This window comes from Rhineura floridana, chromosome 20 (assembly GCF_030035675.1).
Source record: "Rhineura floridana isolate rRhiFlo1 chromosome 20, rRhiFlo1.hap2, whole genome shotgun sequence".
NCBI lineage: Eukaryota > Metazoa > Chordata > Lepidosauria > Squamata > Rhineuridae > Rhineura > Rhineura floridana.
In genome coordinates this window covers 5,766,924-5,780,197 of record NC_084499.1, presented here as the reverse complement: position 1 = coordinate 5,780,197, position 13,274 = coordinate 5,766,924, and the positions used below count along the sequence as shown (strand labels likewise).

Sequence of the window (13,274 nt, the reverse complement as noted above, 5' to 3'; positions counted from 1 at the left end):
TGCTAGATAGACGTTTGGCCTGTTCCAGCAGGGCTCTTCTGATTTTCTTGCTTGCTTTGCATGCAGAAGGCCCCAAGTTTAACCCCCAGCATCCCCAGGTAGGGTTGCGAAAGACTCCCTGTCTGAAATCCTGGAGAGCTGCTGCCAGTCAGTGTTGACAGTACTAAGGTTAGACGGACCAACAGGCCTGACTTAAGTACAAGGCGACTTCCTGCTTCCCTGTCCTGATGCTGTTTATCCTGTTATACGCTTAGGGGTAGCCAATATGGTACTTTCCCAGATGTGGCTGTTGGACTCCAGCTCTCATCATCCCTGGCCATGGGCCATGCCGGCTACAGCTCATGGGAGTTGGAGTTAGGGGTGGGGTTCAGTAGCTGGTTCCTATCCGTTTGAATTCCGACAGTCCGGCTTTCAGTACTGATCTGCCATTTTTTGTTCCCAGTTGTTTGTGCAGTTGCTGATTCGCAGGGTTTTTTCCAGCGAAAAAATGATGTAATTGCTAATGAAAATGCTTATGCTGTAGGTTCCACTGAGTTAAGTTACGAATCCATCATCTTAGAGGAAAGCTGACTGTGAAGACAATAACGTAAAATTTGGAGCAGATTTTTTTTTTTTTAAAAAGACGTGCTGATGACAACTGGGACCCACTGCAAGAAATCAATGCCAGTCCGAAAACACAATGCAGATTGTCAGATTATGTAAAAAATCTGCTTATAAATCTGATTTAGTGAATATTTGCCCCCGTCCCTAGTTGGAGTCCATCAATATCTGGAGGGCACCACTTTGGCTAAACCTGATATTGTACCGCCTCACCTCTCCTCACTGAAGGTTCACCCCCCAAGAAATCCATTAATTTCTTGAGTCATATGGGATCTCTTAGTTAGAATCCTTAAGGACGAAGCCTACAACTTTGGGCAGAACATCCTTGCCCCAGACAGTGGTTAGCCCCAGATCTTCCAGAGGAGAGAGAGCGAGAGAGCTGGGGGTGATGTTGGAATGAACAATGAGGAACTTTCATGGGAGGAAAAATTATGAGGAAACTTTGGGAAGCAAAACCCTTGTTTGCTTCAGCTGCCTTTGAAACCCCCTCCGAACAATGACCAACTCCACAAGGGGTGAAGGACTGTAGCTCAATGGCAGAACATCTGCCTTGCATGCAAAAGGTCCCAGGTTTGATCCCTGGCATCTCCAGGTAGGGCTGTCCCCTGTCTGAAACCCGATAGCTGCTGCCAGTCAGTGCAGACAGTACTGAGCTAGATGGACCAATGGTTTTACCAGTAATGGTTTTACTGGTAATGGCCACCAGCTTGGATGGCTTTAAAAGAAGATTAGACAAATTCATGGAGGACAGGGCTATCAATGGCTACTAGCCATGATGGCTGTGCTCTGCCACCCTAGTCAGAGGCAGCATGCTTCTGAAAACCAGTTGCCGGAAGCCTCAGGAGGGGAGAGTGTTCTTGCACTCGGGTCCTGCTTGCGGGCTTCCCCCAGGCACCTGGTTGGCCACTGTGAGAACAGGATGCTGGACTAGATGGGCCACTGGCCTGATCCAGCAGGCTCTTCTTATGTTCTTATGTTCTTATGTTCTTACTTGGTGTAAGGAGCTTCCTACGTAAAGCTATGGAAGCTGCTTTACAATTAGTTGGATCCTTATTGTCTACATCAGGAATGGGGGAACCTGTGGCCCACCACTATAGTACCCATCATCCTTTGCCATTGTCCAAACCGGCTGGAGCTGATGGGAGTTGGAGGCCCACACATTCTCCGTCTCTGGTCTATACTGACTGGCAGTGGGTGCCCATGATTTTGAACAACAGTCTTTTTCCTCAGCTGTACCTGGTGGTGTCGAGGATTGGACTTGGGACCTTCTGCATGTCAAGGTTGTCTTCTGCCTTCAACCTCCCCTCTCTGATCAAAGGGGTTTGGCCGGCTGTTGTGGTGCTTTGGAAACCTGCAAAACCTGTTTGGCCAGAGAGATCACAGTGGAACAGGAGAAAGAAAACCCCCAGGATGCATATGGTGGGCAAAGATGGCTCTTGATGTCACCTTCAGATTTCTGGAAATACTGAGCATGCAGTCAGAGGGTTCTGTCCAGTGTTAGTCCTACTCAGAGTAGACCCACTGAAATTAATGAACGTAGGTCAGGCTTGCCTTTTAACTTCAGTGGGTCTACTCTAAAGTACTCTAAAGAGCTAGCATTGGCTAACTTAGGCACATTAATTTCAGTGAGTCTCCTTTGAGCAGGATGTATTGGTTACAATCCTGAGTTGTCAGTGACCCAAGCATGATAAACAATGGAATTAGCTGAGAAGGAGCAAGGACCTCCCTTGGCGAACGTCTATGCCTCCCTGAAGATGCCCACTTTGCACATTTGACCTTCTGGAGGATATTTAGCTGTTCTGCAGCAATAACTTCCTTTTTCTGGATCCACAGAGACTCCAGTCGAATCCTGTTCAGATGGCGAGCCAGCAGCCAAGCGATTCAGAAGGTAATGGTGACAATGGCCAGAGACGGCATGTAAAACCGTATTGTGAGAATTGCTTTGCCAGATCAGACCAAAGATCCACCTGGTTCTGTACAACTCTGTCCAGCAGTGGCAAAAGGGATGCCCCTAGAAAATTCTTGGGCAGGGCGTGAAGGCATCAGCCCTTCCTAGCTGTTTCATCCTTGCATTGGGTAATTGGATGTATACTGCCTCTAACTGGAACATATCCAGAGGAGGACAACATAGATGGTGAGCAGCCTGGGGACCAAGAAAGGTGGAAGGAGCTGTGTGTGTTTACCCTGGAGAATGGGTGATAGGGCAAGGTCTCTTCCGATATTTGAGGGCTGTCACACATCAGGTGATGGAGCAAATTCGTTCTCTGTTGCTCTGGAGCAGAGAGGGCATACCTATGGCTTTGCAGATGCTGCTGAACTACAACTTCCATCAGCCTCAGCCAGCACGGCAAATAGCCATGGATGCTGGGAGCTGATGTTCCACAACTTTGGGAGTGGCCACAGGTCAGCCAACCCTGCCCTAGAGGACAGGACCAGAATCTACAGGTTCAAGTGATAAAGATTTTGACAGAACAGTAGAAAGAACTTCCTGATGAAGGAACTTGTTAGATGGTGGCACAGACCACCACGTATGGTGGTGGCCTTGTCTTCATTGAAGGTTTTCAAACTGTGGCCGGATGGCCACTTATCAGGGATGCTTCATCAGTGGATTTCTTACATCGTCAGGTGAGTTGGACTAGATGACCTTTAAGATACATGACTCAAAACTGAGGTTTCGTTTAGCCATAATGGCCAGCGCTTGACAGACCTGTTCTCCAGGATCTAAAAAAGCTATTTAAACTAGTGGTTGCAGCAGATATGTAGCAGTGAATTCCATAAGTTCATTACGGATTATGGATGTTTCCTTTTTCAAACTAAAACCTACTGCTCAATACAACACAGGATAAAGTAAATGTACAACTAAAAATTACCATAAATCAATAATCGGCCAAACCATTAAAAACCCACACATTATAGGGGGACGCTTCCCAGACAAAAAAGAGCTTGTATTTATATTTGATGTTTCAGTCCCCTTTTGTAAGAATTCCTAAAACTGAATCTGCTTTTAAAAATGAAAAATGGCTGCAGCACATTGAACTGATATTTTCCGCAAGCCTTTCCCTGTGACACCAACATCTTTTTCTCGGGTGAAAAGCGGCTGGGAAAACTTAGTTTTCAAATGTGCATCACGTTGCACTTTGCCCATGTCACATTTCTGCTGTCCTATTGCCCATCATAACTCCTTTTGCATGCAGAAGATCCCAGGTTCAGTTCACAGCATCTGCAGATAGGGCTGTGGAAGACCCCTGTCTGAAGTTCTGGAGAGTTGCTACCGTTCAGTGTAGGCAACACTGAGCGAGATGGACAGCTTGCTATGTTCCAAGATATGCTGTTCCTTTAAATCCCTGCACTGGCTTCGCATCTGCTCCCAGATCTAGCACACAGTCCCCCCAACCTTATTTTCAAAATCCACTACGGCCTTATCTCCACTGTATCCATCCCTCTGTCCTCATAATCTCTTCTCCAAATCTGCCTCCCTTGGCTTGACGGGAAATTCTGGGATTCATTGGACCGGGGGTCCTAGATGAAATTGAAGACACAGGCTTGCAGCAAAGTTAGGCCTTTATTGGTTACGTGTGCATGGTCAGTCTCCCATGATGTTAGTGGAGAGCTGCAGCATGGCACTGCTTGCCCGGGTTTTTATAAATTCCAGGACAAAGACTTTAGCATTAACAAATCAGGAGGTTACACATCAGCATTACATAGGCATTGCATGAGCATTACATCAGCATTACATGGGCATTGCATGAGCATTACACTGTCTTCGTTATGTTCTTAGCCAATTTGGTAATGTTCAGCACTTCACATACCAGTGCATTTTCGCTATGAGCTAAGCATTTTAGTTAATGCAATCTTTTCTACGTCTTGGAGAGTACAGGAATGTCCAGTGTCTGTTCAGTGTTATCTTATAGAGTTCAAGCGGTACCATACATCTCAGCGCAGTCAGGGAAGACAGCTCTGAAAAGAAAAAGGTTCTGGCTGGCTATTAAGCTATTACAATATTATAAACCTTTATAGCTTTATAAAAGGATATATTTTGCTTATTGTTTGTATATAAAAAAATCCCCGTTGGGCTATCTGAAGGTCCTCTGCTCCCCTAAGCAACCCCATTCTTTCTGCCTTAAACTACCTCCCTGAACAGCTTCCTGACGCTACTTCTCTCTTCCTTTAAATCTGGTGCGGGTAACATTTTGTCAGCGAGAGGGCCGCATTCCCTACTGGGCAACCTTCTGAGGGCCACTTGCCACTTGGGTGGGGCCAGAACCAGAAGCGGGCAGAGCGATGAATGCAAATGTTACTTTTGTGTAATTGGCTTGTTTCTACGCACACTCGCACACCCTTTTCTTTACCTTCTAGCCGGGCAAGCATTTGAGGAAGGTGTGAAGCAGAGCCCGTGAAGGGTGTGCCCTGGGGAGAGTTCTGAGGGCCAGGTAGAGGGTCTGAAGGGCCACGTTCAGCCCACGGGCCTATGGTTCTTCACCCTTGCTTTAAATCCCTCCTGGGATTTGTACCATTTTTGTCCTAATGCCTGACTGAAATAAAATCCAAGTATGTGCAACTGTGAACTAAACGTATACTCTACCCCCTCTGTGTTACCTGTTTTGTTGCAGCCTTTCCCCCAACTTGGTGTCCTCCAGATGCTTTGGGCTAAACATTCTTCCTCCAGCCCTAGCCAGCAGGCCTGTTCTACTGCCAGCTCCTCAGGGCAGGAACCTGCCATATTCTGGCTACTCTTTAAAGTGCCATGCATATTAACGGCACTGTAAACATACTGATGATACAGTCATTGTTAATTTGGGTGATCCACAACTGGCACCATTTTATTGTCACTGTTTGGAATTTTATTTACTTAATGCACTTGTCCATCTCCCTTCAGTTCATAGAGCTCTTCGCAGAATCATGGAACAGTAGAGTTGGAAGGGGCCTATAAGGCCATTGAGTCCAACCTCATGTTCAATGCAGGAATCCAATTCAAAGCATACCCAACAGGTGGCTGTCCAGCTGCCTCTTGAATGCCTCCAGTGCTGGGGCGGGCTCACGAAGATCAGGCAAACAGTAGCACATACAGGGCTGTATTCAAGCAAATTATACTCAGAGTAGACCCATTGAAATGAATGAATCCAAATTAGGCATGTTTAATTTCGATAGGTGTGCTCTGAGTAAGAGGTAGATACAACCCACAGTGACTGAAATTCAGCAGAGCCAGTAGAAAACCTGTTATGACACACTGGAAGTCCTGGTCAAATCATGTGTGTGTGTTATGTTCCTTCAAGCAATTACGACTTATGGCGACCCTATGAATCAGCGACAAAAAGGTATTTGCAGCTCGAAAGTCATCTGATTTGGCACCAGGCCGGTCTCCCTGAGGAGGGAATTCCACCAGTGTGATTTTCATGGACTGGACACATACTCCAAGCTTCAGTGTTAGTCATCCTCAGAGTAGATCCGTTGGGTTGTATCCAACTGAGTTTTACTCAGAGTAGACCTTCTGAAATTAATGAACCCAAGTTAGTCATGCCCAATAACTTCAGTGGGTCTGCTTTGAGTAGGACTTGGTTGGCTATCATCCCTGGATTCTAGATTGTGCACGTAAGGCTACATCCATAGCTGCACACTTTTCTGGCCTGGTACCTTTTGCTACAACAGCTCTTTCTAATTATCCTTCTGCCAGTGAAGTTGAAGACTCAATCCCAGAAGAAGCAATATGCTTCCAACAAGCGGACGAGTGCCACGCAGGATCCCACCTGGAAGGTAAGAGCCATAATGCAATAAGTGGTACGGTCTGTTCCGACTGGTTGTCAGACTAAAGCCTTTCCCAGTCCTACCTGTAGATGCCAGGCGTTGTTGTTGTTATTATTATTATTATTATTATTATTTTGATTAACTTAGGAATTTCCTTTCACATGTCTCTCCAGGCGCTTTGCAAGCATACAACAAGAACTAAAAATAGTTTTAAAAACAATGCAAATATCTTTATCTCAGGATGTATCTGTATCGGATTTGAAGTTGTTTGTATATATGGAATTGTTTTTTATTATTTTTATTGTATTCCCTGTTAAATGACTTCAAGATATTTTATGGGAAGGGTTTTGCAAATGGAATCAAATAAATAAATAAATAATGCAAACAGTGACTTGCAGTCATGGCAAGGATAGATAAAACTGACCACGGGAGAGGGAGGCCGGGGGGCGGAGGGGAGGGGGAGGAGGGGGAGGAGGGGGAAAGAGGGGATTGGAAGGGGATGGGGAGGGGAAGGGAGGGGTGAAGGAAGGGACAAGAGTGAGGGGAGAGGAGGAGGGGAGGGCAGGTTTGATCATTTGCATGCTTTTTGAGTTCAGTAGGATTTACTCCTGTGCAATCATGATTAGGATAGGTGAAACTGACCTGGCGGAGGGGGAGGGGAGGAGATTGGATGGGTAGGCACTGGGCAGAGGGGAAGCCCCTTTCCTTTCCAAAAGGAAAACATTGTGAACAGTTTCATTCTTTTTCAGGGTTTCCCCCACCTTTTTATTCTACAGCAGGCACATGTAGACTCCCAACCAAATTTAAACAAAGCCATCCCTGGCCACATCCACACCAGGCCTTTATTTCACTTTAGACAGTCATGGCTTCCCCCAAAGAATCCTGAGAATTGTAGTTAGTGAAGGGTGCTGAGAATTGCTAGGAGAGGCCCTGTTCATTTCACAGAGCTACAGTCCCCAGAAGAGGGGCTGACTGTTAAACCACTCTGACCACTGGAGCTCTGTCAGTGGAATAGGAGTCTTCTGACAACTCTCAGTACTCTTCATAGACTACACTTCCCAGGATTCTTTGGGGGAAAACATGACTGTTTAAAGTGAAATAAATGTCTGGCATGGGTGTGGCCCCTGATTAGCCAAGCCCATCAGCTTTGAGTCTGGCTTTTTGAACATGGACATTGGGTTCTTACTGAACATGCCCAGCCTTATCATTGAGTTCAATGCTAAATTTCTTAAATTAATTAAAAATCAGCCAGGCATTTTTTAAACTTTTAAACTACAGAAGATGAAGGTCAGAGTGTGGGACAAGGTCAATAATAGTACAGGTACTCTGTGAACATGGTTGATTTTTAATTAATTTCAACAGATTATGAGAACTCTGACAGAAAAAAAGTCCAAAAGGGGCCTGTTTTTTTCTCTTTCTTTTTACACTTTGAACTCTAAATTCTGTCTGACTGTTTTGTGTATCGCCATGAAAATTTAGAAGGTTGTTAAGCAAGCATTTCTGAGTTCAGGACTATAAGTTTTGTAAGGTTTTGTTTTGAACTGAGGTTATGGGAAGCACCAGAATGGCATGGAGGGTATTTTCAGTTTAATATTACGGAATATGAAAAATCCATGCTGGCTATAGTGTACAGCAACTCTTGCAGCTGTATAATATATCATTTGCAACCACAAGGCTGTCTGTTTCATAGAGGCAGCAGACAGTGCGAAAGAAAACTTGGCTTCAGATACTTCCAAGGAGAAGAACATTGCTGAGGAGCTGAAGACTTCAGAGGTGAGCAGGAAGCTTCTTTTGATCTTGAAGAAGAAGGAAGGGTTGCTTGCCGCAGGCTTTTCTGCTGCTTCGTTTAAAATCATTAGGGAGATGTGAGTGGCAACCTCCACCAACCTGCCCCTTCCAGATGTTTTGAGGTGCATCCATGCTGGCTGGGGCTGATGGGAGTTGTAGTCCCAAACATCTGGAGGGTGGCAGGTTGGTGGAGGCTGGTGTACAGAGGGACAGCAACATGGGAAAAAGACACTCTGGCTGTGTTTGGATGATCACGTATTGATTCAGACCCCATTTGGACTATACATTTGAAGCAGTATCATCACTTTAAACAGTCATGGCTCCCTGCAAAGAACCCTGGGAGCTGTAGTTTGTGAAGGGTGCCGAGAGTTGTTAGGAGATCCCCCCTATTCCCCTCATAGAGCTACAATTCCCAGAGTGGTTTAATAGCTGCTCCCTCTTCCCAGGGAACTCTGCGAATTTGTAGCTCTGGGAGGAGAAATAAGGGTCTCCTAACAACCCTCACCACCCTTAACAAACTACAGTTCCCAGGATTCTGTGGGGGGGGAGAAGCCATGACTGTTGAAAGTGATGTGATGCTGTTTTCAGTGCAGATGCTGATGATTAAGTGGTATATAAATGCCTGAAATAAATAATCAGCCAAGAGCTGAATGAGCCTTTTGCCCAGTGTGTGTGGCCCCTTTGCTCCTTCCTTCACACTGGCTGCCTACTGAACCAGGAAGTCTTCCATTCGCTACAGTTTCCCATTTTGCCTAAACCAGGAAACTGTGGTTAAAAGCTTCATAACAAAACAGGGTTTTAAGCCATGATTTGAATGTTCTGGCTTGTTCCATAGCTGTTCACCCTATTGGATAGCTACGTTAACTCAATAGGGGGATGGGCCCATGGTTCAGCACCGGGCAGAAGTTCCCAGGTTCAGTCCGCAGCAGCATCTCAAGGTAGGGCTGGGAGATTCTGAACCCCTGAAGAATCAGTGGCAGACAGTGCTGAGCTAGACAGCCCCGTGGCCTGATTCAGGGCAAGGCAGGTTGCTATGATGGGCATCCACAGGACTTTTTCGGGGGGGTGGGAGAGCAAAATAAAATTCTAAAAGGGGAGGAGCAGACTAGTTTTCCACAAGAAACCGAGGATTATAGTGCCTATACATTGTGTCTCGTATCTCAGGTTCTGCCAATGCTAGAAGCCTACTTTTTAAAAAAAGAAAGCAAGCTGGGAATTGAGGGCTTATAGTTGATGGGTGGGGACTGCTTCCCTTGCCCCCCACCCTGAGGGTGCCTCTTGGTGCCTATAGTTTTCCTATTTGGATGAAACTGTAGTTAATTGTAGACTTCTTGTTCCTGCTGGGACTCTGTGCATGACCAAAAGTCTTGTTCATATCTTGGCTTTGTAAGCTGCCATGTGACTGTCCAAATTCTTTCTGTGCATAAATTTAGAAGTCTCTATCTAAGCAGACTGAGAGTACCTACGCAATAGGTTGTTAAACACCTTGCTAGTGAAGAATGTTTAGCTTGGTGGTTCATAAGATGTGCAGGCCTGTGTTATGCAATCTGAGAAATCAAAGTACATTAAACGTTAAGCTGAGGTACCATTTCCTAATTAATGTCCCTTTATTTTGATGTCAATTAATTGTTGTAAACTGCCCAGAGAGCTTCGGCTATGGGGCGGTATACAAATGTAATAAATAAATAAGCACAGCCTCTGCATTCTTCCCTTAATGCCACCCACCCGCCTCTCCCCCACAGAGCCAGGTAAGAGTATGCGGTCTGAATCGCAAGCCTCTTCCTCCTCTCGGGCTGAGGGGTGAAGTTCCTGATGGTGGCCGCCTAACCTGAATCCTTGCCTCTTGATCTTCCCAGGTGGTCAGCTCTGCAGGCTCCCTAAAAGTCACTATTCAGCAGAGGAGCGAGAGCCGAGCAATTAGTACCACAGCCCTGAAGTCCACCCACTGGACCTCTGAGATGGGTGCAGCAGAGACCAGCGCGGAGTCTGCCCTGAAATTCTACTGTTACATCTGCAAGACGAACTGCTGTAACCAACAGGTCATAAGAGGAACTAGGTCCTGGGGATTTGCAAAGTTGAGATTCTTGCAACGCTGCCCCTTTGAATCCTTTAGATTGGAGGGTTGAGATCACATGTTTGAGTAGCTCAGCTGTGCCCCTAGTCCCTAATGTGCTCTTTTCCCCTCCACACCCCACATACAGACCTTGTTTTGGTTTTAGTGTGGGGAAAGGAGTGTGCCTCCTGGGCTGCAGTCTGAAATGGGTAAATGGGTATATGCTCTCACAGTGGCATTACAGTAGGGCCCCATTCATACGGCTGTAAAGCAAAAACCGCTGTAAAGTGGAACTCATTGAATAGAATGGCACGTGATGCCCAAAAACCGCTGTAAAAGCGGAACAAGTGCCGTATGAGTGGGGCTTTAGTCTAATTGCGTCTAATTGAGACCGCTGCATTAGCGAAGTGCCATAAAGCGAAGCACCATAAAGCGGGGCCCTACTGTATAGTACAGCCTTTCCCAACCAGTGTGCCTCCAGATGTTGTTGGACCACAACTCCCATCTTTCCTGACCATTGGCAATGCTGGCTGAGGCTGATGGGAGTTGTGGTCCAACATCTGGTGGGGAAAGGCTGGTATAGTACAACAATTACGCTGGGATTCATGACTTACTTGGTGTGCTCAATATGGGGAGGGACGCTTCTCAAACAGCAGATTATTTCTGAAAAGGAGAAGATTTCAAACACACTTGGTGAGGTGGAGTGAGGTTTTCCATTCAGATCCCACTCACTATTCCTAAGGGAGTGTTTTCCTCCAACCTGGTGCCTTCCAGATGTTGCTAGACTCCAGCTCCCATCATCTCTGCCCATTGGCCATGCTGGCTGGGACGGATTGGAGTTGGGGTCCAGCAACATTTGGAGGGCACCAGTTTGGGGAAGGCTGGTTTAAGGAATCTCTTTGGATCCTGGGCAATATTTCTGAACACGTCAGTCCAGCGATGCATCACTTTTGAAGTAACCCTTCTGAAGTGAAGAGGCTTGCCAGGTTAAGGTGCTAATTGTCTCTCTCTCTCTCTCAGAATTTCCAGACTCACATGGCAGGAGTTCAACACCAGCAGCGGCTTCGGGAGATCCAGGACATGAGCAACATTTGCTTTGTCTCGTTGCTGCCGATGGTGCAGAGGCCACTGGCCGAGAAAGATGGGTATGTATAGATTGCGAAATGCTGCGACCTGAGAATCTGGACCCCTCAAACTCCCCACCACCATCACTTGGGGTGGAGTGGGGAGGGGAGGCTTCCAAGCAAGTATGAAAAAATTGTCTTCATTTGATCAACCTAGGAACATGGCAAAAATACCTCCATGCCTTACTCTGATAGCCAAAACCTACAATGTCCTTTGCCAACCTGGTGCCCTCCAGATACCATTGGACTCTCATCAGCCCTAGACAGCTTTGCCAGTAGTCAGGGGTGATGGGAGTTGTAGTCCAGCAATGTCTGGAGGGCCACAGATTCTCCCACTCCTCCATAGGCACATTAGGTGTGAAAGCCACATATTAAAAAAAAAAATCATAGAAGACAGCTGACAGTGGCAGAATTGAGGGCAGCTCTTCAGAGTCTGGTAATTTCAGACCCCCATTGATCTTCACAACTGCCCTTTGCTTTCTGAACCTTCTACATGCTTTCATTCCTTACGAATCCTCATGAGGGCTAGAATTGGAGTGCTGAGATTCTCATGATGCCAAACTGTCATTACGCATCATATGGGATCCTTGATGTTTGACTAGCAGAATGCCTATAGAAAAGCGATGGAACCAATGGGAGGTAATAGCTGGTAGCAATGTTCTTGCAGTTTTGTCACTTTTATTGGGATGCTCTTGTCCTTGCAGAGAGAGCCCGCAGCGATGGTGTAATACCTGCCAGATAAACTTTACAGGTGATCTGATCAAGCATCGTCGGACTCAGGAGCATAAGGTAACTCTACCTAAATTTCTGTTTCCTTTAAATGTTCAAGAAAAGGGTTTAATGGGAAAAGCATTACTTGATGGGCCTCTCCCTTGATTGCTCATTTATCTAAAGCCTACTGGGTGCCCTCCAGCAGTTTTGAACTACAACTTCCATCATTCCCAGCCAGTGTGGCTGATGGGAGATGTAGTCCTAAACAGTTGGAGGGCTTTTGCCAAGCTGATATAGTAAGTTCTTTCTCTTTTTTTAAAAAAAAAAAGCCTGAGTATAACTGCTTCTGAAAAAGCTGTCGTATTTTCAGATTTGTTGTACTCATTTGGCTTTTCCTCTGCTCTAGTGGAGACTTTAAGACAGTAATATTCACGTTCGACAAGCTCCACAACTGCAGCATTTTATATGATAAAACTGTTTCAAACTCATTCTGTGTATTTATTTCATTCCCTTTATGCGATCAACAGTGACGACATCCACCCTAAAAACATCCCATAGAATACAAATTATAATACAATAAACCACAATATAAGGAATAAAAGGAGTAATACAAATACAATTAAAAATCAATATGTGGACATGCCATGAGCCACCTGAATAAAGCTCATGCAGCACGGGTTGGGACCCCCTGGCTTTTGCCATTATCAAATATTGTCAGTCTTTAAGGTGCTGCAAGATAGACTCTTTATTTGAAGTGGTGTCAAACCAAGCATCCTTGAAGGCTTCCTGTGACCAGATGCCGTATTATCTCCTACCTCCCTTCCCGCCTTTCTTTTCTTATCCCAGCTTGCCAAACGCTCTCTCCGTCCCTTTTGCACAGTGTGCAGCCGCTACTTCAAGACCCCGCGCAAGTTTGTGGAACACATGAAGTCTCCAGAGCATAAGCAGAAGGCCAAAGAGGTAATGGCACCTGTACTTCAGGGAGAGAGGGTGGGGGTGGGAGTAGGGCGAGTTAGGCAGGACTTTTGCAGATATTCAGAGTCTATGAACCTCAGTGCCAGGCCTCCAAAATGTAAGAAACCAAGTCAGTCTGGACCTTTTGCATGCAGGACAAGTGCTCTACTGCAGAGCTATGTTTTCTTCCCTCCCCCCCCCCAATGAAGTTCCTTTATAGTGGATCAGATGAGGAATCCATGTAGCTCAATATTGCCTACTTTGACTGGCAGCAGCTGTCCAAGCTCTCTCCTTGGTATCTC

General features: G+C 46.0%; 1 protein-coding gene across 1 annotated transcript in view; it reads left to right on the top strand.

Annotated features, from left to right (window-relative positions):
* Window positions 1-13,274, top strand: part of CIZ1 (CDKN1A interacting zinc finger protein 1) — a 46,457-nt gene that overhangs the window by 17,083 nt on the left and 16,100 nt on the right. Inside the window, exons 5-11 of the mRNA XM_061603668.1 lie at window positions 2,434-2,488; window positions 6,272-6,351; window positions 8,033-8,115; window positions 9,987-10,169; window positions 11,204-11,328; window positions 12,012-12,096; window positions 12,865-12,978. Coding sequence (XP_061459652.1) covers window positions 2,434-2,488; window positions 6,272-6,351; window positions 8,033-8,115; window positions 9,987-10,169; window positions 11,204-11,328; window positions 12,012-12,096; window positions 12,865-12,978 — 725 coding nt within the window. The remainder of the gene's footprint in view (window positions 1-2,433; window positions 2,489-6,271; window positions 6,352-8,032; window positions 8,116-9,986; window positions 10,170-11,203; window positions 11,329-12,011; window positions 12,097-12,864; window positions 12,979-13,274) is intronic.